General features: G+C 55.2%; 3 protein-coding genes across 14 annotated transcripts in view; 1 reads left to right on the top strand and 2 right to left on the bottom strand.

Moving 5' to 3' along the window:
* RAB3IL1 (RAB3A interacting protein like 1) overlaps positions 1–7,453 on the bottom strand; it is a 40,417-nt gene extending 32,964 nt beyond the window's left edge. Inside the window, exon 1 of the mRNA XM_008274400.4 lies at positions 6,875–7,453. Coding sequence (XP_008272622.3) covers positions 6,875–6,903 — 29 coding nt within the window. The 5' untranslated portion in view covers positions 6,904–7,453. The remainder of the gene's footprint in view (positions 1–6,874) is intronic.
* A 58-nt stretch (positions 7,454–7,511) lies between these two features.
* On the top strand, positions 7,512–22,992 carry BEST1 (bestrophin 1). 12 transcript variants are annotated; one of them, XR_007914317.2, is made up of 11 exons: positions 7,513–7,683; positions 11,527–11,692; positions 13,045–13,139; positions 13,500–13,733; positions 14,266–14,420; positions 14,771–14,848; positions 15,205–15,357; positions 17,316–17,498; positions 17,757–17,908; positions 20,786–22,442; positions 22,587–22,992. XR_007914317.2 is itself a non-coding variant. In XM_051833214.2 (11 exons), exons 2-11 carry the CDS (start codon positions 11,541–11,543, stop codon positions 22,236–22,238), a joined length of 1,851 nt encoding a protein of 616 aa, XP_051689174.1. In that variant the 5' UTR covers positions 7,514–7,683; positions 11,527–11,540; the 3' UTR covers positions 22,239–22,992. The 12 variants fall into 12 exon arrangements, 11 of the variants coding, with proteins under 11 accessions (XP_051689173.1, XP_051689175.1, XP_051689174.1 ...); XM_051833214.2 differs by having other exon boundaries at positions 7,514–7,683; positions 20,786–21,415; positions 22,220–22,992; XM_017350562.3 differs by having other exon boundaries at positions 7,515–7,683; positions 17,418–17,498; positions 20,786–21,415; positions 22,220–22,992.
* FTH1 (ferritin heavy chain 1) lies at positions 22,686–26,067 on the bottom strand. The gene is made up of 4 exons (XM_008274404.4): positions 25,057–26,067; positions 23,516–23,662; positions 23,089–23,214; positions 22,686–22,992 (listed from the first exon to the last, which is right to left on the bottom strand). The coding sequence occupies exons 1-4, from the start codon at positions 25,168–25,170 to the stop codon at positions 22,828–22,830; spliced, it is 552 nt and encodes a 183-aa protein (XP_008272626.1). The 5' UTR covers positions 25,171–26,067; the 3' UTR covers positions 22,686–22,827.
* Positions 26,068–26,413: the final 346 nt, after the last annotated feature.

Here is a 26,413-nt window from a genome sequence, read left to right as displayed (position 1 = left end):
GGAGAATGGCAGTCACTAGGAATGATGCCTTCAAGGAAATCTATTGGGACTTAGAGATTAACGAATGTGATTGAAGCCATTGACAGCTGTGGGAAGAATTAGCAATAGGCACAGCAAACCTGAGCAATTTTTTAAAAAGAGGATAAACTAGAGAAAGCTAAAATAAGAAAATATAATCATAGTTTGAGGGGCTGGAGCTGTGGCATATTGGTGTTTTGTGTGTGTGTGTGTGTGTGTGTGTGTGTGTGTGTGTGTTTTGACAGGCAGAGTGGACAGTGAGAGAGAGAGAGACAGAGAGAAAGGTCTTCCTTTGCCGTTGGTTCACCCTTCAATGGCCGCCGCAGCCGGCGCGCTGCGGCCGGCACATCGCGCTGATCCAAAGCCAGGAGCCAGGTGCTTATCCTGGTCTCCCATGGGGTGCAGGGCCCAAGCACTTGGGCCATCCTCCACTGCACTCCCGGGCCACAGCAGAGAGCTGGACTGGAAGAGGGGCAACCAGGACAGAATCCGGGGCCCTGACCGGGACTAGAACCTGGTGTGCTGGCACCGCAAGGCGGAGGATTAGCCTAGTGAGCCACGGCGCTGGCCAGCATAGTGGTTTAAGCCATGGTCTGCTGTGCTAGCAACACCTAGGGTGCTGGTTCAAGTCCTGGTTGCTCCACTTCCAATCCCGCTCCCTTCTAATGCGCTTGGGAAAGCAGCAGCAGATGACCCAATTGCTTGGGTCCCTGTACCCACGTGGGAGACCTGGATGAAACTCCTGGCTCCTGACTTAACCTGGCCCAGCCCTGGCCATCACAGCCATCTGGGGAGAGAACCAGTGGATGGAAGATATCTGTCTTTCCCTCTCTCTCTGTAATTCTGACTTTCAAATAAATAAACCAACCTTAAAAAGTCATAGTTTGAGAATTGCCCAACTATGACTAACACTGAGTAGGCATAAAAATATAAATGTTAAATAACTACTGTTGGTTGTTTTAACCCACAGAAACAATATCCTCGTCAAATACGAGGTCGATAGAAAATGTCTCAGACTGATCAATAAACAGCTGGACTGCACGTGGCGATCTAGAGACACGAAGGTGTGTGAACCCCAGAAGGGGCACTGGTGGGGATGCAGGGCTGAAGAGATGATTCTATTCTGCTATAAGCCATTTTTGAGACTCTTTGACTTTTTAAATTACATACATTGGTGACTACTTTGGCATAAATAGAAAATAATTTTTAAATGGGGAGGAAAGGGGGTGGGCACTTGGTGCGGTGGATAAACTGCTGCTTAGGAGGCCTGTATCCCACACGGGAATGCTTGCATTTGAGCCCCAGCTCTGCTCCAGTTCCAGCTTCCTGCTTGCACGCATTCTGGGAGGCAATGGTGACTCTAGTACTTGGGTCCCTGCCACTCACATGGGTGACCCAGATGGAGTTCTTGGTCCTGGCTGCAGCCTGATCCAGCCCTTGGCTGCTGCACGCATCTGGGGAGTGGACCTGTGGACAGGTCTCTCTCTCTCTCTCTCTCTCTCTCTCTCTCTCTCTCTCTCTTTTTTAAAGATCTATTTACTTATTTGAAAGTCAGAGTTACACAGAGAGGAGAGTCAGAGAGAGAGAGAGGGAGAGAGAAAGAGAGAGAGAGAGAAAGAGAGAGAGAGAGAGAGAGAGAGAGAGGTCTTCCATGCGATGGTTCACTTCCCAGTTGGCCGCAACGGCCGGAGCTGTGCTGATCTGAAGCCAGGAGCCAGGAGCTTCTTCCGGGTCTCCCACAGGGGTGCAGGGGCCCAAGGGACTTGGTCTATCTTCTACTGCTTTCCCAGGCCATAACAGAGAGCTGGATCAGCAGAGAGCTGGGACTAGAACCAGGGCCCATATGGGATGCCGGCACTTCAGGCCAGGGCATTAACCCACTGCGCCACAGTGCCGGCCCCAGTGCTTTCTTTTTTAAAGACTGTAGTCTTTTTTATTTATTTATTTATTTATTTATTTGAAACACAAAATTACAGAGAGGCAGAGGCAGAGAGAGAGAGAGAGAGAGAGAAGCCAGGAGCCAAGAGCACCCACATGTGATGCCGACACTGCAAGCAGCGGCTTTACCTGCCTCGCCACAGTGCCAGCCCCAGAAGATCTCCTTCTAACTGTCTGTATGTGTGTGTCTCCCTCTGACTTTCAAATAAAATGAAAATAATAGGGGCCAGTGCTGTGGTGCAGCAGGTTAAAGCACTGGCCTGGGCCGGCGCCACAACTCAATAGGCTAATCCTCCACCTGCAGTGCCGGCACCCCGGGTTCTAGTCCCAGTTGGGGCCCCGGATTCTGTCCTGGTTGCTCCTCTTCCAGTCCAGCTCTCTGCTGTGGCCCGGGAAGGCAGTGGAGGATGGCCCAAGTCCTTGGGCCCTGCACCAGCAAGGGAGACCAGGAGAAGCACCTGGCTCCTGCCTTCGGATCAGCGCGGCGCGCCGGCCGCAGCAGCCATTGGGGGGGTGAACCAACGGGAAAGGAAGACCTTTCTCTTTCTCTCTGTCTCTCTCTCACTGTCTAACTCTGCCTGCTTATAAAAAAAAAAAAAATTAGGTTAGAATAACCAAGAAATAAAAGACACAAATTACTTCAATTAGGAATGAAAGTAGGGAAAATATTACAGCCTTACGGATATAAAAAGGATTGGCAGAGACTATCATACACAATTGTTATGTCAACAAATCAGGCAGCCACTACCTCACTTAGGCGCAGGTTTGAGTCCTGGCTGCTCCACTTTCGATCCAGCTCCCTGCTAATATGCCTGTGCCTGAGGTCGGCCCAAGTACTGGAGCCCCTGCATCCATGTAGGAGATCTGGAGGAAGCTCCTGGCTCCTGGCTTCAACCAGGCCCAGCCTGGCAATTGCAGCCATTTGGGGAATGAACCAGTGGGCGGAAGATCTCTCTCTCTCTCTTTCATTCCCTATCTCTCTCTGTAATTCTGGTTTATAATTAAATAGATCAATAAGTCTTTAAAAATTAGACAAACTAGATAAACAACCTAAATTAGACAACCTAGATAAATCCTGGAAATGCACACACTTCCAAAAGTGACTCAAGAAGAAACAGAAAGCCAAACTAGACCTCAAACACAAGATGAAATCAGTAGTTTTTAAAAAACGGAATTGGGGCAGCATTCTGGTGCGGTGGGTTAAGCTACCCTTGGGATGCCTGCATCCCATATCCCAGTGCCAGGGTTCGAGTCCTACCTGCACTCCCAGCTTCCTGTTAACGTGCAGTCTGGGAGGCAGAAGGTGATGGCTCAAGAACTTGGGTCTCTGCCACCCCCGTGGGAGACCTGGAGGGAGTTCTGGGATCCTGGCTTTAGCCTGGCCCAGCCCTGGGTATTGTGGGCATTTGGGAAATGAACTAACAGATGGAAGATATGTCTATCTACTGTTGTCACTCAATAGATAAAAAGAATAATGAAGTAAAAAGAAAAAAGATGGCTTATTTTCTTTTTTAAAAAAGAGAAAAAGAAAAATGGAATTAAAAGACAAGCTTAGTTTGGTGCAAAAAATTTTTGAAATTCATGCATTTTTTTTCATAGTATGCATTTACCATGAACTTTTAGAAGACCCCTCACAGACGCAAATATCCTTAACCAAACACTAGTACATCAAATCCAGCGGCATATTTGGAATTTATGGTGGTGGAATTTATCCCAGGAATGCAAGCAGGGATCCATGTATGACAACCAGTGCGATAGAGCAAGCTCTTAAAATGAAGAAAAATAACCACATGACCATCTCAACTGATGCAGAAAAATAATCCGACAAAACAACAGCCTTCATGATAGAAACACTCACAGGGCCGGTGTTCGGCACAGTGGTTGATATGTTGCTGCCTGCATCCCATATTGCTATGTCTAGGTCTGAGGCTCAGCTCTGTTCTCAATTCCAGTTTCCTGCTACTGCACACCCTAGGAGGCAGCAGGTGGTGGCCCAAGTGCTGAGTCCCTGCTATCCCCATCAGAGGCCTGGATTGAGTTCCAGGCTCCTGGCTTCAGCCTGGCCCAGCCCTACGTGTGTAGGTGTTGCAGGCATTTGAGCACATGGGAGCTCTCTCCCTCTCCTCCCCTCCCTATGTTTATCTCTAGCTCTATCTCTACCTCTATCTCCTCCTGTCTTTCAAATTAAAAACAAAACAAAACAAAAACAAGGTAGGAATAGAAGGGAATGTCCTCCACCAGAGAAGGAGACAGCATCTGGGAGAACTCAGCCGGAAAGACTGAAAACTTTCCGCCTAAGGTCAGGAGTGAGGACAGCTGGCTTTGTCACGTCTACCTGACATTTCAGCAAGGGCACTTACACAAGACAAAGAAATAAAGGATATCCAAAGTGGAAAGGAAGAAACAGAACTGCACTCGCAGATGGCATGATCTTATATATAGAAAATCCCGATGAATCCACACAAAGACTTTGACAGTTAGTGTACGAATGCAGCGAAGTTACAGAATACAAGATCAACACGCAAAATTCAGTTGTAGGGGTCGGTGTGGTAGCACAGCCGATGAAGCTGCTGCTTATGGACAGCCAGCACCCAAATCAGGCTGGTTGAATCCTGGCTACTCTGCTTCAGATCCAGCTTCCTGCTAATGCACATGGGAAGGCAGCAGATCACGGTCCAAGTGCTTGGGCCCCTGCCACTCATGCGGGAGACCGGGACAGAGTTCCAGGCTCCTGGCTCATGGACATTTGTGGGGGCGGGGGGACCAGTGCATGGAAGATCTCTCTGTCTCTTCCCCTCTCTCTGTAACTCTGCCTTTTTAAATAAATAAATAAATAAATATAACTTTAAAAAGAGTTTTAAACTCATCAAAATTGAGTACATCAAAGGACATTCTCAAGAAAGTAAAGGACAACCTACAGAACTGGAGAAGATAATTTGTGCATCATATATCCGATAGGGATCTAGTGTGAAAAACATAAGAAATTCATGCAACTGGACAAGAAGATAAAACATCAACTAAAAACTGGGCAGGGCAGGTGCTGCAGCTCACTAGGCTAATCCTCCGCCTGTGGTGCCGGTACCCCGGGTTCTAGTCCTCATTGGGGCGCCGGATTCTGTCCCAGTTGCTTCTCTTCCAGTCCAGCTCTCTGCTGTGGCTGGGGAGGGCAGTGGAGGATGGCCCAAGTGCTTGGGCCCTGCACCTGCATGGGAGCCCAGGAGAAGCACCTGGCTCCTGGCTTCAGATTGATGCAGTGTGCCGCCCGTAGCAGCCATCTGGGGGGTGAACCAATGGAAGGAAGACCTCTCTCTCTGTCTCTCTCTCACTGTCTAACTCTGCCTGTCAAACAAAACAAAACAAAACAAAAAACTGGGCAGAAGATTTGGATAGACACAGGTGCCACTGTTGTGCAGGGAATTCCGCCGCCGCTTAGAACACCTGCATCCTATACCAGAGGGTTTGAGATGCAGCTTCTACACTTCCAATCTAGCCCCCTGCTAATGCCCCTGGGAAGGCTGCAGATGCCCCTCCATCCACATGGGAGACCCGGATGGAGTTCCAGGCTCCTGGCTTTGGCCTGGCCCAGCCCTGGCCCTTGCAACCATTTGAGGAGTGAACCAGCAGATGGAAGATCTCTTTACCTCTGTTGCTCTCTCCCTCTGTCCTGTAATCCTGCCTTTCAGAGAAATAATAAATAAATCTGAAAAACCACATATTTCTCCAGTGAAGATGCTCAATACCATTTGTCAGTCGAGGGGGTGCATATCACAACCACACTGCACACACCTCCTAGGGTGGCTTTTAATACAGATAGATAAGTAAGTAAATGGAAAAGGCAAATGTTATGGTAGATTAATTTTTCCTCAACTTTTTAAAAAAGACTGAGAGGAAATATATCAAAATGACAGCTCTTGGTTTGTTTGTTTTTTTTTTTTTTTGACTTCCAACCCCAAGATATCTCATTACATGTATGCAAATATTCCCAAGTCCAAAAAATCCAGAACACTTCTGATGCCAAGCATTTTGGATAAAGCTTCCTCAAGCTGGGGTACTTTTGAAGTGGATATGAGAATAAACTTCCATGTCTCTGGTCATGGTCTAAAGCCAGCCTTTCCAACTTAAACTGTGCCCAGAACCTTGCTGAAATGTAGATTCTGAAGGGGGAGGGGTGCTGCTTAAGTAACTCAGTGACTACAAGGTGGGGTGAGGCCAACAGAGAAAAGACCACCGATGCTTCCGGACCCTCTCCCTCAGGTCACCCTGGAAAATCATGCACTGTCTGAAACCCATGTTCAGCTGATGGCCCAGTATTCTTACTCCAGGTCTGGTAGCCTTGGCCTTGGAGCTGCAGGAGCTCTGCCAACCTGCACCTGAGACAGGTGGCTGCTTGCCTATCGGGTGATCCCACTGACCCAACAGAGTCACCAGCACGGCTCACTCCCCCTCTGGCCTGCCCTTACCCATCCTCCCCCACATCTGTGCACCTGTACCAGGGGTTGGTGCTCACTCCTAAAAAGCACTTAGCGCATTGCCTAGCACCTAGGAAGTACCCACAAGGTGGGAGGAACGTCTGTGTCCAGCTACCCCATGTGGCGCTGAGCACGGTGGCTTTAGCGCCTGCCTCTGGATCGGCCCCACGGGGACACGTGGGAACAGTGAGAAGGCCCTGCACTGACCAGGCAGGTGAGCTCCTTTTGTCCACCCCTGCCTCTGATTTGTCATGACCGAGGTCATTTTCCTTGGCTGGGAAGCCATTAACTCCCTCCCATGGCTTGTTCACCATGTGCCCAGCAGAGAAGCAAAAATGGAGCCTGCCGAGGGTGAGTGCACAGCCGGTTCTCTGACCCACCTTGCTGCTGCCCCTCACCTGCCCACCAGCCTCAGCTCTGTGTGGGCGTGAACCGGGTCAGGGCCTTACCTGGCTGGCCTCCGTGGGGCAGAGTCCATGGGGGTCCCAGTGTTCTCCTAAAGGCTGTGGTGAGTCCTCTCGCCTCGTGTCTCCGGTTGGGCCCGCTCTGGCCTATCCCATGCCATTCTGTTGTCATTGGCGGGCTGGGGCTTGGTGAAGCTGGACCCAGGCATGTCCCAGCCTCTTCCTGCCTCCCCTGCTCCTTGTGGTCCTTCTGCCGTGGCCAGAGCTTCTGTGTTCATCCCTTTGAGTGCTGAGTCTCCCTGACCCTCTGGGGACCAGGGTTGCCTGACCTCAGGGCAGAGGTGTCATCATCTGTCTTGCTTCCTGGCCCTGGACTGGCCGTGGCCCTCCCCTGCCTGTCCAGCTGTGCCAGGCCCCCTCCGCTCCAGGCTTGGCTTCCACCCTGTTTGTTCTGTGATTGTCCCAAGAGAAGGGTGTGGGCTGGCAGGTGCCTTGCACAGAGCCTGGGAGGCAGTGACCAGGCCTGGCTGGCCCCACCCCAGGGGCCCCTGCCCACTTCCCCCAGCCAAGCCGGGTCCCCCTTCTGCTTGCCCAGCTGAGGCAGGACCTGGAAGCGTGCCTTGGCGGGCCCTCTGTGATGCTGTTGTTGCCATGGCAACCCTAGGTAAGAAGGCCGCAGCGTTCCGTGCGTGGAACCCTCTGCTCCCGCCAGCCCTGCTCTGCCGGCCTCAGGGACGGCTTCCCGCTGGGCGGCTCTCCAGGGCGCAGACTCTGCTGCAGTCAAAGACTCTCCTGTTTACACCCCTGCCCTTGGCTGTCCCTTCACCCCCAACAGAGACACCACTGCCCATCAGGTAAGACTCCACCCCACAGAAGCTGACCCTGCACTGCAGAAGTGATGATGGGGAGTGGAACGGGCACAGGATTCAAAGCCCGGAGGCCCAGATTCCAGGCCTGAGTCATTGACAGCCGTGACCTTGAGCCAAGCAGATCTTGAGCTCCCGGGCCCTCCTTGAGCAGGAACACGGTTCTGAACCTCCCTGGGGGGATGTCTTGTAACTCGTCGTGGGCTGTTCCCCTGACATCGAATGCTCTTCTACCCTCAGCTTGGTGGACTCCTACTCATGCGTCAAGTCCCAAATCAAATGTCCCTTTTTCTGTAAGAGTTTCCCCGACCTCTGCATCGGGTGCAGATCCTGAGCCTTGCCGGTCTGTGTTGGAGCTGCATAGGTGCTTCCTGATTGTCACTTGCCTGCGAGTTCTCGGAGCAGGGATCATATCAAGCCCAGTTCTGCCACCAGAGATGGGTCGTTGTCTGTGCAACAGCAAGCAGAAGAGGGCGTCCCTGACTGAGCTGGGAGCTGCAGAGTTGAGTCGGGGGGCCACACGGCTCGTTGTGGCTGACCTGTGTGCCTGAGCTGTGCCTGGCTGGCTGGGGACACTTTCCTGGCTGACACCTGGTAGGAGAGAGGACGACTTGTGCCTGGGTGTGCATGTCTCAGGGTTAGGTCAGGAGCAGCTGCTCATGGGGTGTTTTGGGGGATACCCTGGGTCATCTGAGAGTGGGTGGAGACTGGGTTCACACTGTTGGGAGGTCCTCTTGGGACCTACGGGATTTTGTTGAGAAACCTGTGGGTCAGGGGAAAGGAAGGACCAACTGCCTGTTTCCCAGCTCAAAGCTCCACACGGGCTGGGCAGTCTCAGGCAAATGGAGCCCTCGATCTATCTACACTGACCCTGTAGATCCACCCTGACCCAGACCAGAGCCAGCTAGTCAAGCGCGCCCTCTGGTGGCCACCACAGGGGAGGCAGGAGCCTATCTGCACAAAAGCAGGATTTTCATTTATGGTTCCTTCAATACAAAGCGAGCATCCTTGTGCCGGCATGGTGCCAGGTACATCTTAACTTTAATTAAAAATATGTCCATTAATCATCTGCTAAATGAAAATGTGTCTCCTGGGTTCTAATATGTGCTGGAAGGGCAGAGGGAGTACAGACAGGAAAGTAATTCTTTACAACAGAGACAGCCCAGGCTGTGTACATCTGGGTCACTTGGGGAACTTGGGAATGGACCACCCCCTGGACCCCATCCGGATCTCCTGAATCCAAATGCATAAGGATGGGGCACAAGAATTGGCGATTTATAAGTGCCTCCCTGCTCCCTCCCCCAACCCGAATAAGTGCACGGACAGCCAGGCATGAGAACCTGGCTGGAGAGTTGATTACCATGTTTGCCATCTCAGCTGGCTGCCAGGTTAGGCATTGCCACCCCATTTTGCAGATGAGAAGATTGAGGCCAGGTGAATGTGTTCCTTTCCCTGTTTCAATGGGGGCAGTGGCAAGGCAGCTAACACTCCTCTGATGTGGGAAGAGACAGACTATCTCCTACCGACAGCTTTATTGTTTGCTATGAATAGAAAAGTAGACAAGGTCACTGTGAAATAGCACCCTTTTTTTTCAGGAAGAGAATTATAAGGGTAAAGTTGGTATATACAAAAATCACCTGTAATCTTAGCATGGTTAACTCTTAGTATGGCAGGGCTGGGAGCAGAGAAGGAGAGAGGAAAAGAAGGAGGGGATGTAGGAGGAGGGAGAAGAGGGATTTGTTTTGTAGCTCAGGGTCACAGTGCAAACCAGGGCCACTCCCATCACAACCCTCTGCAGTGCTTGATAAAAATGCAACATCCCCAAGACCACAGCTCAGGCTCCAGGGAAAAGATCTGAGAAGCTGCGCACCGAACCAACATTCCGGGAAATTCTCAGTGACGCTAAAGACCGAGAACCATCGCTGCCCGGAGTTCTGCTCTTTGTGCTTTATGGTGTGCGTGAGTGTGTCAGGAGACACTCCAGGCACTGATGCATGAGCACCGGAATGTATGGCGTCAGCCGCTCAGATTCTAACCAGCTGCCCGTGGGGATCTGGGCACAGGCTCCCACATCGCACCAGCTGGCTGGGAGCCGGCAGCATACATCCCAAAGCTGCTATGTCATCTCCCACCAGGCTGCCCCCGCACCCAGCTCCCTGCCCCCTTCTCCTTCCACAGCTCTGAAGCAACCCACAAAGAGGTCCTACCAACCAATCACAGCCAGAGTAACCCATGATGTCACTAGTAGCCAATCAGAGCTCCTCACCAGTAGACGCAGATTTCTGTCCCTCTTCACGGAGGCCATGAAATTCCAAAGCATCTGCATCCTTCTCAGACAGGGACACAGAGAGAGGGGAGCAGAAGCTCCGTGGGGTTCACCGCAGAGCCGGGACAGAAGCCAGGACCCCCGACCTAGCTCAGCGTTCTTGCCACGGCCCATGAGACTGCTGAGAGCCCAGTTAGGGGCTCCCCTTCCTGGGGTTGCTCCCGGCATGAGGCTCAGGCCCTCCAGCCCCCTGCCAGCTCCCCTCGCTAGACCTCAGAGGTCAGGACCCATGCGAGGCAGCTCCGGATCCCAGTCCTGGTCTCAGCCTAGTGCTCCCCAGGAAGGAATTAGAGGGACCCTGGCCAGGCTGTGTGGGCAGCGCCTCATGAGCAGAGTATACGGTGGGCCAAGACAAGGGCTCTTTTGTGGACGCGCTGGCTTAGGGAGTTAACTGACTGCTCAGCACGCCTGCTTCACAGGCAGGGCCAGCCCCCGAGTATGGGCAGGGGCACCACCTCCTGGGTCCCAGACCTGTTGATCTACCAGCCCGATAGCCAGACCTTTTGGGAAATGACCTGGCCAGCTGGAGCCCTACCTGTGAGTAGGGGGTGACCCAGGTGGGCAGGGCTGGGTCTATGAGGCCTCGGGAGTGGATGACTGTCCTTGTACTTGAGGGGGTGCTGTGTATGCACGGGTGGCCCACATACGGGAGTGTGGGCATCTGTATGTGCAAAGGCCCTGAGGTAGGGATGAGCTTGGTGTGCACCAGGAACAGAGGGAGTCAGTGCTGCAGCATTGGAATGCGGGGGTGGGGTGGAGGTGGGGGAGCATCAGTCATGGCTTCAGTAATTTTTTATTGAGTACCTCCAGTGAGAACACAATGCAAGCTTCTATTCTGAGAAGGAAGCAGGCAATCAACGGCAGATAGCGTAATCTGGAGTAATGATAAGTGCTCTGTAGGAAAATCAAGCAGTCAGAGGACCCATGGGGAACTGTTTCCAGGTGGGTGGCCGGGGCATCCTTTCTCAGGAGGTGACCGGATGCAGGAATGAGCCTTGCAGTTGTCTCGGGAAGAGCATGCCCAGGCAGCAGGATCAGCAGGTGCAAAGGGGCGGGGCGGGGGGGCACCATTCAGCGGACAGCACATGCGCCTCCCTGCTTGCCAGGCTCTGTCCTGGGAACGGGGGTCCAGTGGTGGGCAGGGCTGACCTGGCCCCTTCCCGAGGGAGCCTGGGGAGCTGCAGAATGAGAGGAGCTCAGTGCACGGGCGCTGTGGTTGTCGCTGACTTTGTCAGTCTACAAAATTCCGGGCTCACACGTCTTCCATGCCGAGGCTTTTGGGGCAGCCTCTGGGATCACTTCTTGGGTCCTGCCCCCCACCGGCAGCCAGAGCTGGGCGGATCTGGGAGACCTCCTCGTGCCTCTCCCAGTGTCCGCACCGGAGAGCCGAGGCCTTGAGCAGGATGTCCTGGCTAAGGGCCAACACGAGTCCCAGACAGGGCTCCCACCAAAGCCTTCCCCTCCCCCAGCCTCAGTGTCCCTGTCTGTCTGTCCACCTGCTGCAGCCTGTTGCCTGGCCATGACCGTCACCTACTCGAACCGAGTGGCGAACGCCCGCTTAGGCTCCTTCTCCCGCCTGCTGCTGTGCTGGCGAGGCAGCATCTACAAGCTGCTCTACGGCGAGTTCCTCATCTTCGTGCTCTGTTACTACATTGTTCGGCTCATTTACAGGTACAGGCGGCAGCGCCAGGGGCCGCAGCCTCAGGGGGAGGGGCCTGGGGCTTGGAGCTCCCGAGTGCCCTCCCAGCCAGCTGGGGCGGCAGTGGCAGCAGGGGGGGCAATGTATCAGTGAACCCCCAGAATGAGCTCGTGGCAGGTCATGGGGGGCAGCTCAACCCTGGCGGGGTGTCCCAGACCCCCTTTCCTCTGACCCAGGGAGGGATCTGGAACCCAGGCCTTCCCTGGTCCAGCTGGTCAGAATTGTTTCACTGTCTCCCACACTGGCTCGTAAGCCTACACTGTACATTTTTAAATAAATATATAATTTCAATAATAGGAGGAACAGACACAATCCCAGACTATATAATAGTATTTTAGACTGAAAAAGCATTTTGCTGACCAGGATGGATTAAAAAGCACCGAAGCCTAACAGTCTTGAGTTCATAATAACACTAACGACAAAGCCCCTGGGTCGTCTTTGATTATTACACTTTAGGGATTCACGTCACAGCAAAATGGAACATAAAGTTGAGACAGTTCTCGTGACCCTGTCCCGACACCCACGCCACAGTGGTCCGTTTGTGCCCCTCGATGAACCTGCACTGACACATCACTGTCACATAAAGGCCACAGTTGGGGCTCCCTCTCAATGAGGTCCATTCTCCAGTCTGGACAAATGTGGCTTGTATCCATGGTTACAGCAGCACCAGGGTTACTCTCACTGGGGGAGAAACCCTCTATGCCCCACTTTTCATCCCTGTCCACCACACATTGTTCAAAAGACCAAAGAAGTGGGACCATCGTTGTGGTGCAGTGGTCACAATGCTTGCGACTCCAGCATCCTGCAGGGGTGCTGGTTCGATTCCCGGCTGTCCCACTTCTAATCCAGCTCCCTGCTAATGGGCCTGGGAAAGCAGCAGGAGATGGTGGAGGTACTTGGGCCCCTGCATCCCTGTGGGAGATCCAGATGGAGTTCCCGACTCCTGGCCCCCACCTGGCCCAGCCCCAGCCACTGTGGCCATTTGGGGAGTGAACCAGTGGATGGAAGATGGAACTCTCTCTCTCTCTCTCTCTCTGTCTGTCTTTCCCTCTCTCTGTAACTCTAATTTATGTCTTTTCAAATACATAAATCTTTAAAAAAGCAAAAAGACCAAACACACTTCCCACCTGCTTTTAACACTGACCTTTTCAGAGGTCAGCAGTGTGGGACCTTGGACCTTCTTCCCCCTGCTGAGCCAGGGGTCACGGTCAGGATTCTCCCCAGGGGACCTTCGCCAGGCTCTCTGGGTTTGGGGCCGTGGGCCAGTGGAAGGGACAGGAGGATGGCCCCAGCAGTCACCTTGGCCGTCTCCTCACATCCCCAGAGTGGTCCTCAAGGAGAACCAGCAGCTGTTCTTTGAGAAGCTGACTCTGTATTGCGACAGCTACATCCAACTCATCCCCATATCCTTCGTACTGGGTGAGATTCCCTCTTCCAGCTGTCCTGGGACCGCTCGGTCGCCCGAGCCCCCACACAAGCCCTGGGGTGGGCCAGAGGAGCCGGCGGGGGTTGGGCCGCGGCAGGTCGGTGGTGGGCACAGGAGACTCAGGTTAGACGGCAGGAGTCTGGCTGTTAACCCCGAGGGAAGCCCCTTGCCTGAGGGGAGGGGCCAGCGGGTTTCTGGGCCCGGCCGGACACTGAGATAAACTCTTGAGGCCCTTGCGCCTTCCAGGAGGGCTGGGGCTGGGCCGGCTCACAACCAGCAAGGAGAAAGCGAGGTGCCGCGGGCTCTGGCTGCAGCCCGGGCACTCGGCCCTCGCCCCCGTCCCTTCTCCCCAGGCTTCTACGTGACCCTGGTGGTGACCCGCTGGTGGAACCAGTACGAGAACCTGCCGTGGCCGGACCGTCTCATGAGCCTGGTGTCCAGCTGCGTGGAGGGCAGGGACGAGCAGGGCCGGCTGCTGCGGCGCACGCTCATCCGCTACGCCAACCTGGGCATCTTGCTCATCCTGCGCAGCGTCAGCCGCGCGGTCTACAAGCGCTTTCCCACCTCCCAACACCTGGTGCAAGCAGGTGGGCGGGGCCAGGCCCGAACGGGGCGGGGCCGGAGGCTGGAGAGGGGTTGCCAGTGGGTGGAGTCCGAGTCCCTCGGACTTGAGGATTGGGTGGGTCTGAGGGAAGGGCGGGGCCACGACCTGGGGCGGAATTGGGCGGGGCGGAGTCAGGTGCTTGCCGAGAGGAGGCCAGGACTGGGACTCCCGGGGGATAAGGAGGGGTGGGGGCTTGAGCACTGGTGAGGCCCCAGGGTCTTACCTCCTTCCAACCTTCCCCCTCCTGACCTCCGGGGTCCATTCTGGAGGTCCATGACGTCAGTCTCTGGCCTCGCCCTGGGCCTGACCTTGGCGGTCCCAGTTAATGACGTAGGGCCTTTTCGAAGCGCACAGCCCTCAACAGCACGCGGCAGACGCTCGGTCATGTTTGTTGCAAGAGCTTACCGAAGGGGCGCGGAGGTCTCGGCGGGCTCCGGGAGGTCGGGCCTGGCCACCGGATGCCGGCCCGGCTTCTGCGGCTCCTTCCACCATGTCCTCTTCATTCCACCTTGCAGGTTTTATGACCCCTGCGGAACACAAGCATCTGGAGAAACTGACCTTACCACACAACATGTTCTGGGTGCCCTGGGTGTGGTTTGCCAACCTGGCGTTTAAGATCTGGGTGGAAGGTCGAATCCGGGACCCTGTCCTGCTCCAGGGCCTGCTGAACGTGAGCCTGATACATGGATGGGAAGGGCTGTGGTCCAGGTGGAACAAGCCCCTGAGGGTCTCCCCAGAGTCTGCATCTTATCCAACAGGAGCTCCCAATCCAAAGCGGCCCCTCCTCAAAGGTCCCTCCTGTCTGCTCTCCAAGTGAGACTGTAAGAACCTGACTCTTCTTTGATAGATGAGGAGGCTAAGGCACAGAGAGGTGTAGTGAGTTGCCCATGACCACACAGCCAGAGCTGGACCACGAGCACCACATCCTGGTTTTGGGGGTGGGGTGGGGGGCAAGAGCTGGGGTTGAGCCCATGAGAGCAGGTGGTGGTCAGAACCCCATCCCTGCCTCCTGCTCCGCAGGAGATGGGCACTTTGCGTACTCAGTGTGGACACCTCTATGCCTACGACTGGATCAGTATCCCGCTGGTGTACACCCAGGTGAGGACCAGGCTGGTGAGGCTGTCTCTTTTTGGGAAACAGGCTAGGAGCACCCAGGAAACAGCCTGTGATGGGAAGAAGGGCTCACCTGGAGCCTAAGGAAGCGCTCATCCTGGGAGCTGGGTCTGGACTTCGGTGGCAGTGGCAAGTTCAGAGTGTCTGGGCTCCTGCCTGTTGCAGCCCAGAGACGGCAGTTGGATTATCTGGATCTTAAAGGGACGGTGACAGGGAGTCACACGCATGACTTGGCGTGTGAAAGTCACGGCAAGGCCTCAGACTCCCAACCTGGGCAGCTTCCCGATCCCAGGGCCCCCACTCAGCCCCTTTCTGCCACCCCTTCCTCTCTTTCCTCCCAGGTGGTGACCGTAGCCGTGTACAGCTTCTTCCTGGCTTGCCTGCTTGGACGGCAATTCCTGAACCCAATCAAGGGCTACCCCGGCCATGAGCTGGACTTCATTGTGCCTGTCTTCACGTTCCTGCAGTTCTTCTTTTATGTCGGCTGGCTGAAGGTGAGCTCTCCAGGACCTGGGGAGCTGTGGGCGTGGCCAGCTGGCCTGGGATGAGGATGGCCAGCCAGGAAAGGAGACTCTCAATGGGAACAGTAGGGTGTAGACCTCTGGTCTACACGTGCCTAAGAGGCTACGGAGACCCAAGGAAGAGGGGGGTGTGCTCGAGGCCTGGGTCTGATGCCCAGGCTTGACCTAAGGCCCGGAAGTCAGCCGGCACGAGAGACAGGGAAAGTTTGGCTGCTCTAACCCTTGGTGCCCGTCCCATGTGTGTCCAGAACAGGGGGATGGCGTGGAATGAAAGAGGCCCAACCTCATTTCTTCAGCTCTGGCCCCAGATGGGTCCCCTGCTGACACAAAAGCTCTGAGGCTGACCATCCCCAGCGCGTCCTGTAGAGGGCAGATTGGCACCACCACTCCTCACTCAAGAGGCCTGTTTGCAGAGCTCATCCCTCTTCCCCTACCCTCTCTTCCTTTCTTCCTTTATGTTTTGGTAGTGGTGATGTGGGATGCACGCATGCACACGCACACGCACACGCACACACACACGCACTGCCGTTCCTCCTATACCTGTCCCCAGATCTCCGGATCTCCGCACTTCTATGCTAGATGTTCTCTAAGATGCACCAGTGGCTTGCAAAATGTCCCCTAGGCCCTTAAGGCAGCTCATCACCTCTGTGGAGGATGTTTCATTATTATTTTCAAATATTTGTTTTATTTATTTGAAAGGGAGAGTAACGGAGAGAGAGAGGGAGAGACAGGAACGGATCCTCCCTCCTCTGGGTCACTCCCGAAATGGCCACAACAGCTGGGGCTGGGCCAGGCCAAAACCAGGAGCCAGGAGCTCCATCTGGGTCTCCCATGTGGGTAATGGGCCAACTTCTGTTGCTTTCGCAGGTGCATCAGCAGGGAACTGGACCAGAAATGGGGCAGCTGGGACTCTAACTGGCGCTCTGATATGGGATGCCTGTGTTTCAGGTGGTGGCTTAACCTGCTGTCCCAGGACGCCAGCCCCTCAGAGTGCTTTAGAGATTAGCATCCAGGCTTCTGTTCCCCTGGACCACCCCTTAATTCAGCCCAGCCCCAGAGCATATATCCATGTGACATCAGAAAACAATGAAGAGGGGCTGGCGCTGTGGCACAGCAGGTAAAGTTGCCACCTACAGTGCTAGCATCCCATATGGACACTGATTCAAGACCCAGCTGCTCCGCTTCCAATCTAGCTCCCTGCTAATGTGCCTGAGAAAGCAGCAGAAGCAGCAGCAGCAGATGGCCCAAGTCCTTGGGCCCCTGCACCCATGTGGGACACCCAGATGAAGCTCCTGGCTTTGGTCTGGCCCAGCCCTGGCCGTTGTGGCCGATTGGAGGGTAAACCAGCAGATGGAAGATCTCTCTCTTTTTCTCTCTGCCTCTCCCTCTCTGTAACTCTGACTTTCAAATAAATAAATCAACCTTTCAAAAGAGCAAATCGGCCGGCGCCGCAGCTCACTAGGCTAATCCTCTGCCTTGCAGCGCCGGCACACCAGGTTCTAGTCCCGGTTGGGGCGCCGGATTCTGTCCCGGTTGCCCCTCTTCCAGGCCAGCTCTCTGCTGTGGCCAGGGAGTGCAGTGGAGGATGGCCCAAGTCCTTGGGCCCTGCACCCCATGGGAGACCAGGAAAAGCACCTGGCTCCTGCCATCGGATCAGCGCGGTACGCCAGCCGCAGCGTGCCGGCCGCGGCGGCCATTGGAGGGTGAACCAACAGCAAAAGGAAGACCTTTCTCTCTGTCTCTCTCTCTGTCCACTCTGCCTGTAAAAACAAGAGCAAATCAAAGTATGCAATCCAGATAAGCGAGGTGAGACAAAGGTGGTGACTCATCCGAGAGACAGTGAGCATCCAGGGAAGAACGGGCTCAGTGCCTTGCAACGCAGGGGCATGGGTGTGGTTCCCCTGCCCTGTGGCTTTGAAGACGGTGCTCAGGCAGGAAGCGCATCCTGGGAGCACGGAGCGGGCAGGTCCGAGGGAGCAGCAGGACTGGAGGACGTCTACCTGAGGGTTTGCAGAGCCTCACGTATCCCCCAGGTGGCAGAGCAGCTCATCAACCCTTTTGGTGAGGATGATGATGACTTTGAGGTCAACTGGATAATTGACAGGAACTTGCAGGTATGAGGTGGGGGGAAGGGAAGCTACACCCTGGGCCCTGCTTAAACTGGACCCAAGGTTGGGGACCCCGCGTTTCCACAGCCAACCTTTCACTCACAGTCCGAGGCTGTGGGTGGGCGACAGCCTCTCTGCACTTTACAAGCACCAAGACTGTGGTCCGGAGGGAGGGAAAGGAGTTTTCTGAGTCATCAGACAAGTTCATGGTCCTGCCTGGGGTGACCTCTCCTGGGGACTTCCCTTTCTGTCTCTGCTGACCAGGTGTCCCTGCTGTCTGTGGACAACATGCACCAGGACCTGCCTCCACTGGAGCAGGACATATACTGGAATGACCCGGAACCACAGCCCCCCTACACGGTGGCTGCCTCCCAGACTCGGCGAGCCTCCTATATGGGCTCTGCTTTCGACATCAGGTAGGCAATGCCAGGGAGCTGGGTGAGACCCCCACCAAGTGCAGGGGTCTCGGAACTTAGAGTGATACTAGTTAGCATTTACTGAGTGCCTTGTGAGGGCTGGGCACTTACTGCGCTCTTTACAGACAGTACCTATTTTCTCCTCCAAATAATCCCGGCTCGTTACCCCCCATTTTCTGGTGGTCACGTACAGGTTCAGAGAGGGTAAGTTGTCCAGCCCACTGCTGACAAAGGGCACACTTAAGCCACGCCAATCTTTTTTTTTTTTAAAGATTTATTTATGGAGCTGGCGCTGTGGCGTAGCAGGTAAAGCCACAGTCTGTAGTGCCAGCATCCCATATGGGTGCCGGTTCGGGTCCCAGATGCTCCTCTTCCAATCCCGCTCTCTGCTATGATTTGGGAAAGCAATGGAGGATGGTCCAAGCCCTTGGGCCCCTGCACCCAAGTTGGGGACCCAGAAGCTCCTGGTTCCTGGCTTCAGATCGGTGCAGCTCCAGCCATTGTGGCCATTTGGGGAGTGAACCAACAGATGGAAGACTTTTCTCTCTGCCTCTGCCTCTCTGTAACTCTTTCAAATAAATAAATCTTTAAAAAAAAAAAAAAAGATTTGAAAGGCAGAGTTAGAGAGAGAGGGAGGTCTTCCATCTGCTGGTCCAGTCCCCAGATGGCCACTAGGCCGATCCGAAGCCAGGAGCCAGATGCTTCGTCAGGATTTCCCGTGTGGGTTCAGGGGCCCAAGCACGTGGGCCATCTTCTGCTGCTTTCCCACACGCATTGGCAGGGAGCTGGATTGGAAGCAGAGCGGTCAGGAGTCAAACCAGTCCATTTGGGATGCGGTGCTGCAGGCAGCGGCTTTACTCACTACGCCACTGATCCTGCTTCCACATTTTTAACCCTTACCTGTGCTGCTTAAGGACCCTGTAGGCTGGAAGTGCTTTTCTCCCTTGTCCAGAGAGGAAAGGGACTCATTCCAGGGCAGCCAGTGGGTGATGCAATGGAGATGAAGGCCTGGTTCCCGTCTCTGATCAGAACAAAGTTTTCTGAACCAAGCTGTTTGGCTGGGAAGCGGAAGTGGGAGGGCCTGGGGCTGGGGGAGGGGCAGCAAGCCAGTGGGGGCTTGCAATCACAGGTGCTTCCCCTGTGAACTTCGCCCTGCAGGCTCCCACAGCAGCAGACTTTCAGTCACCCGTTTGCATTCCCCCGCCTCAGTCTGCATTCCTCCTGGCTGCGGTCGGGCAGGAAGGCCTTCCCAGCCGGTTCAGTGTCCCTGTGTCCCTTGACAGAGTTGAGAGGGCTTTGGAGAGTGCTTGGCACCTGTCGGGGGCTTTACTCAGATTTTCTTCCACAGTTTTCTCCCTGCTCTTTGAAGAAACAAGTGGCCTATGCAACTGTAATTGGGACTAAACTGGAGTCCATAGTCAGTGTGAGGGAGGCTGGGAAAGTGATTCCATGAAGGCTGGGGGCTCGCTGAGGTCAGGAACATTTCTAGAGGATGTCTCTGAGCCTTACGTGATCTGTGTCCCAGCAGCTGAAGGTGGGAGGTGGGAGGCGTGGATCATTGATGCAAAACCCATAGACCTTGTTTGCAGGCAATATACAAGGTAGTGAGGGAGCTCAAGCCCAAGGTTCAAGCTCTGGGGACAAAATACTAGACACCTAGGGACAGAACATGAAACAGATGTTACCTCCGGCTGCCTTGGCCGTGCCTGGAGCTGAGAGCTGGGACCCAAGGGTAGTGGGGTCACGGACAAGGGCTGGGGTAAGTGAGCTTGCTTCCTTTTTTTAAAGATTTATTTACTTGAAAGGCAGAGTTACAGAGACAGATCTTCCACCAGCCCCCCCCCCTTTTTTTTAGAAAAAGATTTATTTTATTTATTTGAAAGTCAGAGTTACAGAGAGGGTAGAGCTAGAGAGAGAGAGAGAGAGATCTTCCATCCGCTGGTTCACTCCCCAAATGGCCACAATGGCCAGAGCTGTGCTGATCTGAAGCCAGGAGCCAGGAGCTTCTTCCGTGTCTCCCATGTGGGTGCAGGGGCCCAAGGACTTGGACCATCTTCTACTGCTTTCCTAGGCCATAGCAGAGAGCAGGATCGGAAGCGGGGCAGCTGGGACTCGAACCGGTGCCCATATGGGATGCTGGCGCTGCAGGCCGGGACTTTAACCCGCTGTGCCACCATGCTGGCCCCCCAACTCTTTTACTCCCTAAATTGCTGCATCAGGCCGGGGTGGGGCTGGACCAGACCAAAGCTAGGAGCCAGGAGCTTCATCTGGGTCTCCCATGTGAGTGCAGGGGCCCAAGCACTTGGGCCATCCTCTGTTGCTTTCCCAGGTGCATTATCTGGGAGCTGGATTGGAGGTGGAGCAGCTGGGACTCGAACCGGCACCCATACAGGATGGGATGCACGGCAGTGGTTTAACCTGCTGTGCCACAGTGCCACCCCGCCCCAGTCAGCTTTCTTTTGCAAAGCTGCTGTGCTCCCAGGAAGCCAAACTTCTCTCTGGGAAGGAACTGCAAATCCCCGTCCTTGCCGGAGTGGCTCCTGGGCCTTATCTGAACCATTTATAACGGGGACCAGCTGTGCTTGCCTGGAGGAAGAGGTATCAAGGGAGAAGGTGGGTGATAAAGAGGAGGCTCTGTCATGCCAGGCTGAGGGTTTTGGCTGTAGGCTGCAGCCAAGGGTGAGTTAAGGTACAGTGAGTTGAGCTGGGCCTTGTTGGGAGGTGATCAGGAGAGGAGCACAAGCTTGTGCAATGTGAGGAAGACTGTGTGGCCTTGACCTTGGGCCAAGGGGCGGCAGTGGAGGGCGTAAGAGCGAAGGAAGGTCAGGCTTCAGTCCTGTGTCCCCACACTCAGTGCTGAGCACCCCCCTCCTTTAGTCTGCAGGAGGAAGAGATGAAATTTCAGCCAAATCTGGCGGAAAACATGCACACTGGCATCATTGGCCGCTTCCTAGGGCAGCAGTCCCACAACCACCTTCCGCCCAGGACAGCCCCCGACACCACCAAACCGCTGTGGCCCAGGAAGGAGTCCTGTGTCTATGAGGCCCAGCCCAAGAACACCAAACAGAACTCCAAACACTGGGAAGACAGCAAGTCCTGGAAGCCTCTGTTGGTGCAGGCCTTCAAGACGGTTCCATTGTTCGCTGCAGACCCCAGCGCTCCTCAGACAGCTCCCAGCAGCACGCCCACGGTCTTCCCCCAAGAACAGTCCGATCCCTCACAGCCCTACGGGGTCCCAGGCACGGATGCTGAATACCAAAGCCTAAAGTCCTTGAGTTCTGGGACCAAGAGCAGTTTGGAGTTGGCCTTGGTGAGCACGGCGAGTACGGAGGCCTCGACAGAGTACCCAGCAGGTCACGTGAGGAGGAAAACTGTGGAGTTTAACCTGGTCAACATACAAGATGTCCCCGAAGGCCATCCAAGAGAACCCCATGTGGAACGTTCAAGGGGCAACATACAATCTATCCTCAAAGATCATGGGAATCCTTATTCTAGCTTGGAAAACAGGTGTGTCCTCCACCTAAAGCAGCCACTGCCTTCCCCTGGGCATGGCCCTCCTCCCCAGCCCTCACCGCTTTCTCCTGTTCCAGCATGCTGGGCCTATGCCAGCACCAGCTTAGGGTATATACCTACCCGCCTACCTCAGCGGGAGGGAACCCTACTAGCCAAGTGGTAGGGAGCTGACATCACCAGGAAAAATTCCCTGGGAGTGAGGTGAAGGAAGACTGCACCAACACTGATGCTGGAAGGGCTGGCCGACAGGTCTAGACGGGCAGGTGTGGCTGACACGAAACTCCAGTGCACAACTGGGGGTGCTCTGGGTTGTAGCCAAGGATTTGACTTGCTGCATGGGTTTAGATGGCAAAGGCTGCAAAGCACTGCGGGTGGCCAGCACTGGCAACTGGCAGATGGTAGGGGTGAGTGGAAGCATCCAGTGCCCCTGAGCTATCTTCTGTTTTGTGGGCTTCCCCAAAACTTCTCAGCAGGTTTCAGATCCCCTGGAGACTTTCATTCAACCCACATTTGTGTGGGGAGGAAGTGTAACTTCCTGTTTCTTGACTGACAAGCAGTTGTTTGGTGGTCAGAACACATAGCCGCTATCATGATTGGAAAAACTTAAAAAGGGCACCAATTTTAGGCTTGCTCCTAGGGCTAGACAGGAAATTCTCTAAATGACCTGGGGTGTCAGTCAGGGAATGTTAAGAATTCTAAGATGTTTCAACCTTAGCTTAGCCCTCCTACCACGAAACTAGTACTGAAATGAAGGGGGTGCCGACAGGCACGCTGTTAACTGTCTCAAATTACCCACAGGGATGAAGCACATTCCTGACCTGTTTCCTAGGGGAGACTCTTCTCCCGCCTGGTCCTCACCCGCGTGTCCACTAGGAGGACACTGATGAGTTACAGCCACACAGCAGTCCGTGCTGAAGACCACATTCCTATGATGGCCTGGATTACTAACGGTTAGCTGAACGGTTAACAAAAGGAAGCAGTCCTGGACTACTTCAGTCTTTCTGCCCTGCACACTGTGGAAGTGAGAATGAATCTTTGGAAACACACAATTCAGAACAGAACCCGAATCCCAAGTCTTTACTCTTACCTGAATTGATCATACCTGTACCTTAGTATCTTTCCCAAACTAAAGAGTTTAATATAATAAAAACAAATATTCTCCTAGGTGTCTCATTTTGATTGGTGTTGACTGTTCCTGACATTTAATGGATGTGGAAGACAGCCTAAAGAGACTACAGGCCCATCCCGTGATCTCCAAGACAGCTGGGTACCAAATTTCTTTATTTGAAGGAATGGTACAAATTAAAGTATGCAGGTGGATGTTTGGTACAATGTCTAGAAAAGGTAAAGGCAGCCCCGACATGCAGGCACTGCTGTGGTGCACAGCCAGGAAGCGAGCCTAAGGCTTAGCTCTCGTTATCACTGTGTCCCAGGGTGTGCTTGTCAAAGAGATACTCTGCCATGCCAGATTCGGGGGCTCCCATCTTGCGCAAGTTGGTTACGTGGTCACCCAGTTCTTTGATGGACTTCACCTGCTCATTCAGGTAATGCGTCTCAATGAAGTCACACAACTGGAAAACAGGGCAGGGAAGAACGGTAACTGGTCAGCTTTCCAACCCTCAGGCAAGTAACTTCCTCCACGTGTTCCCTGGGTTGCCCATACTCACGTGGGGGTCATTTTTGTCCGTGGCCAGTTTGTGCAGTTCCAGCAGTGACTGATTCACACTTTTTTCCAGGTGCAGTGCGCACTCCATTGCATTCAGTCCACTTTCCCAGTCGTCATACTCTGGTTTCTGAATGGGAGGAGACAGGTCAGTGCATCTGCCAGTTAACCCAACTCAGGGCAGCAGGCACCTACCACAACCACCACGCTTTGGTCAAGGGGACATCCAAGTTTCCCCTGACAACGGCTTCCAATTTCCGGTCCTTGACCGTTACTGTTTTTCTACCTGAGTCTAGATGGCAGGCCCAAGAAGACACAAAGGGCATAAGCCCGCTGCGTCGCCGTTTGATAAATGAGGGCAGGTGCTACTGTCCAAGTGATTTCTGACACTCGGACGCTGCTGGTCACAAAGCACCCCAAGAGCTGTTCACCTTGATGTCCTGAAGGAAGATCCGGCCCCCTCGCTGGTTCTGCAGCTTCATCAGTTTCTCAGCGTGTTCCCTCTCCTCGTGAGACTGGTGGAGGAAGTATTTGGCAAAGTTCTTCAAAGCCACATCATCACGGTCAAAGTAGTAAGACTGAAAGAAGAACATGGACACAGTCCGTCAGGGATTCCCCAGGGAAGGAAGCTGCCGATGGCCACGGGCAGTACACCATGGAATTGCCTTGGGCACAGAGTGTCTTTTTTAAAGATTTATTTACTTGAAAGGCAGAGTTAGAGGGAGGGAGCGCTGAGAGAGATCTTTCATCTGCTGTTTCAGTTCCCAAATGGCTGCAACGGCCGGGGCCGGATCGGGCAGCAGCCAGGTGCCAGGAACTCCATTAGGGTTTCCCATGGGGGTGGCAAGGGCCCACTGCTTTCCCAGGCACAGTGGCGTGGAGCTGGACTGGAAGTCAAGCAGCTGGGCCTGGAGCCGGCGCTCATACGGGATGCCGCGGTTGCAGCCGTGTCGGCTGTGCCACAACACCGGCCCCAAGCAGTGTCTTAAGCATCTGTATTAACACAGTGCCATGTTTGGGGCGGGTGGCAGAGTATGTACCTGGCACTTCTGTCCCCTCTTCCCTTCCTCCCTGATCAACCATGCTACAACCTGCCAACTGTACAGCGGGCTGCCGATTTAAATATTAACACCAAGATGACAACTGTGGGCAATATATTGGCATACACATATTATCAGCAGAAAGGAAAAAAAAATCAGATTTTTCAGCTTTGGACACTTGCTGTGTTTGAGTGATGCTGAAAGGGAACGGGCAGTCACAGAAACCCAGGGTCCATCCATTTTCAGCTCTGCTTGGAACCTGCCTCTTCTTGGACAATTCGCACAACCACAAGGCAACTCTAGACCCGACTGCCCCCCACCCCACGGAAACCCAGTCTCACTAATGCATGGGAGGATTCCTTCCCCGGGAACCAACTTGAACCAAGTACTCTGGGGTTCTCTTCCAAAGAAAGGACAGAAGATAAAGCACTCCAAGGCGCAGGGACTGCAGGAAGGGAGATCTCTGGAGATATGGTTCAATGCAAGTGGGACTTGGAGATAAGCAGAGAGGTGGAGACGGTTGCTCAGAGAGGGGTCGGCCCCCAGAGATAAGCCACTGTGCACCAGCCCCCAAGGCTGTCATGAGACACCACTACCCAGAGGGCCCTGCGGCACCCAGGGGGATCGCAGCTGGATCCTGCTCCGGGACACGTGATCGGGGGCAGGGGCCCACCTCCGTGACTGTACAGGCTGCAAATCTTGCAACCCTGGAGTCTCAGGATGCCGGGCTCTCTATACAGAGGTGTCAGGGCCAAGGAGGAGTCCTCCGAGGCGACAGTGCAACGGGCCAACTGCCCGGACTCCTGCGCCAGCGGCAGTCCGGGGCGAGGCGAGCAGCCTCCATTTTCCACACGGGCGCACGGAGGCGGCGGTGGGGAGCCCGCCCCCGGCCCCGCCCTGTCCCCGGGCCCCTGAGGCCCGCCCGCGCTCACCATGGACAGGTAGACATAGGAGGCGTAGAGCTCCAGGTTGATCTGGCGGTTGATGGCGGCCTCCGAGTCCTGGTGGTAGTTCTGGCGCACCTGCGAAGAAGACGCGGACGTCATGGCGGGCGGCTGAGAGGCGGCGGCGGCGGCGGCGGCTGCACGGAGCTGGAGCGGCGGCGAGGGCCTGCGGGCGGTCCGAGGGCGCTGTGAGAAGCTGGCGGAGGGCTGGCTCTGAGTGGCCGGCTGGGGCGGGGGTCGAGCGCCGGGTTCCGTCCAAGCACTGTTGAAGCAGGAAACCGCGGCGACTCTCGGCGAAGAACGTCTGGCGCAGACGGCAGCCCGCCGCGCTCTTATAGCGGGAGCGGGCGTCAGGCCCGCCTCGGCCAATCGGCACTGCCCGCTGCCGGGCCACGCCCCTTCCGGTGGGCGCGCTGTTCCCGCCCCGCGGGGGCGGGGGGGACCCCAGAGGCGGGGTGTCCCGGGGTCCGAGGTGGGGAGGCGTCCCTGTGCCCCCAGGCCCCGATTAGTGGGTTTGGGAGGGAGAGGGGCGGAGAGGCAGGAAGCCCGTCCTGGAGCCCAGTGGGGTTGGGGGGCTTTAGAACTGGGGTGGGGGGAAACGGGACGATTCTCGAGCCCCAAGCTCGGGTGGGGGTCCCGACACTGCGGGGTGGGGGGTGTCCAGGGACGTGGTGTTAGAATCGTGGCAGTGGGGGAGCAGTTACCATACCCCGAGGCAATTACCTCGTAAAGCAAATTGGAAAATGGGCGGTAACAGCGTGGGCCGGGGGGCCTCGCTGGCCGAGTGAGTCAGTAGTTGGGCTGGGAACGGCCACTTTCTCTTCCCCAGAGTCTGGCGAGGGACCCAGGGCAGCAGAAGCGGAGGGAGCCCCACGGCCGCCGGTTTGGGGTCGGGTCCCCCGCTCCCCTCCCGCCCTTCTCGCTCCGGCCACCACAGCTGCCTTCAGCAGAAAGCAAACATGGCTCCTGGTGCGCTTCGTAGCAAACAAAAGCTGGGCGGGCCGTGTTAGGGAGCGACCCCTCTCCCGAGGGAGAGGGAGTCGCGGGGTGACCAGAGCCGCTGGGGCGAGCGCTGGGGACTCAGAGGCGGACCTCAGGGTCACCGGGAAGGAAGAAAACACTGGAGCTGGAGGCAGGCTGCAAGATGGCCTCTTCTCACGGGCTCCAGGCTGAGAGGGCCGCGGGGCTGGTGGCAGGTGCCCGGCGCGCGGGGCCACCGTCTGTGGCTTGCAGCCGTGTCCTGCAGCGGCGCCGCGCAGGTGTGCGTTTGTGGGTGGCAGACCTGGAGCTGGCCCCGGGCTAGGCCCTGGCTGGGAGGTGACGCGTTTTCCAAGCAGGCCTGTTT

The sequence above is a fragment of the Oryctolagus cuniculus genome, chromosome 1, assembly GCF_964237555.1.
Source record: "Oryctolagus cuniculus chromosome 1, mOryCun1.1, whole genome shotgun sequence".
NCBI classification, from domain to species: Eukaryota; Metazoa; Chordata; class Mammalia; order Lagomorpha; family Leporidae; genus Oryctolagus; species Oryctolagus cuniculus.
This window is presented reverse-complemented; position numbering and strand designations above follow the sequence as displayed.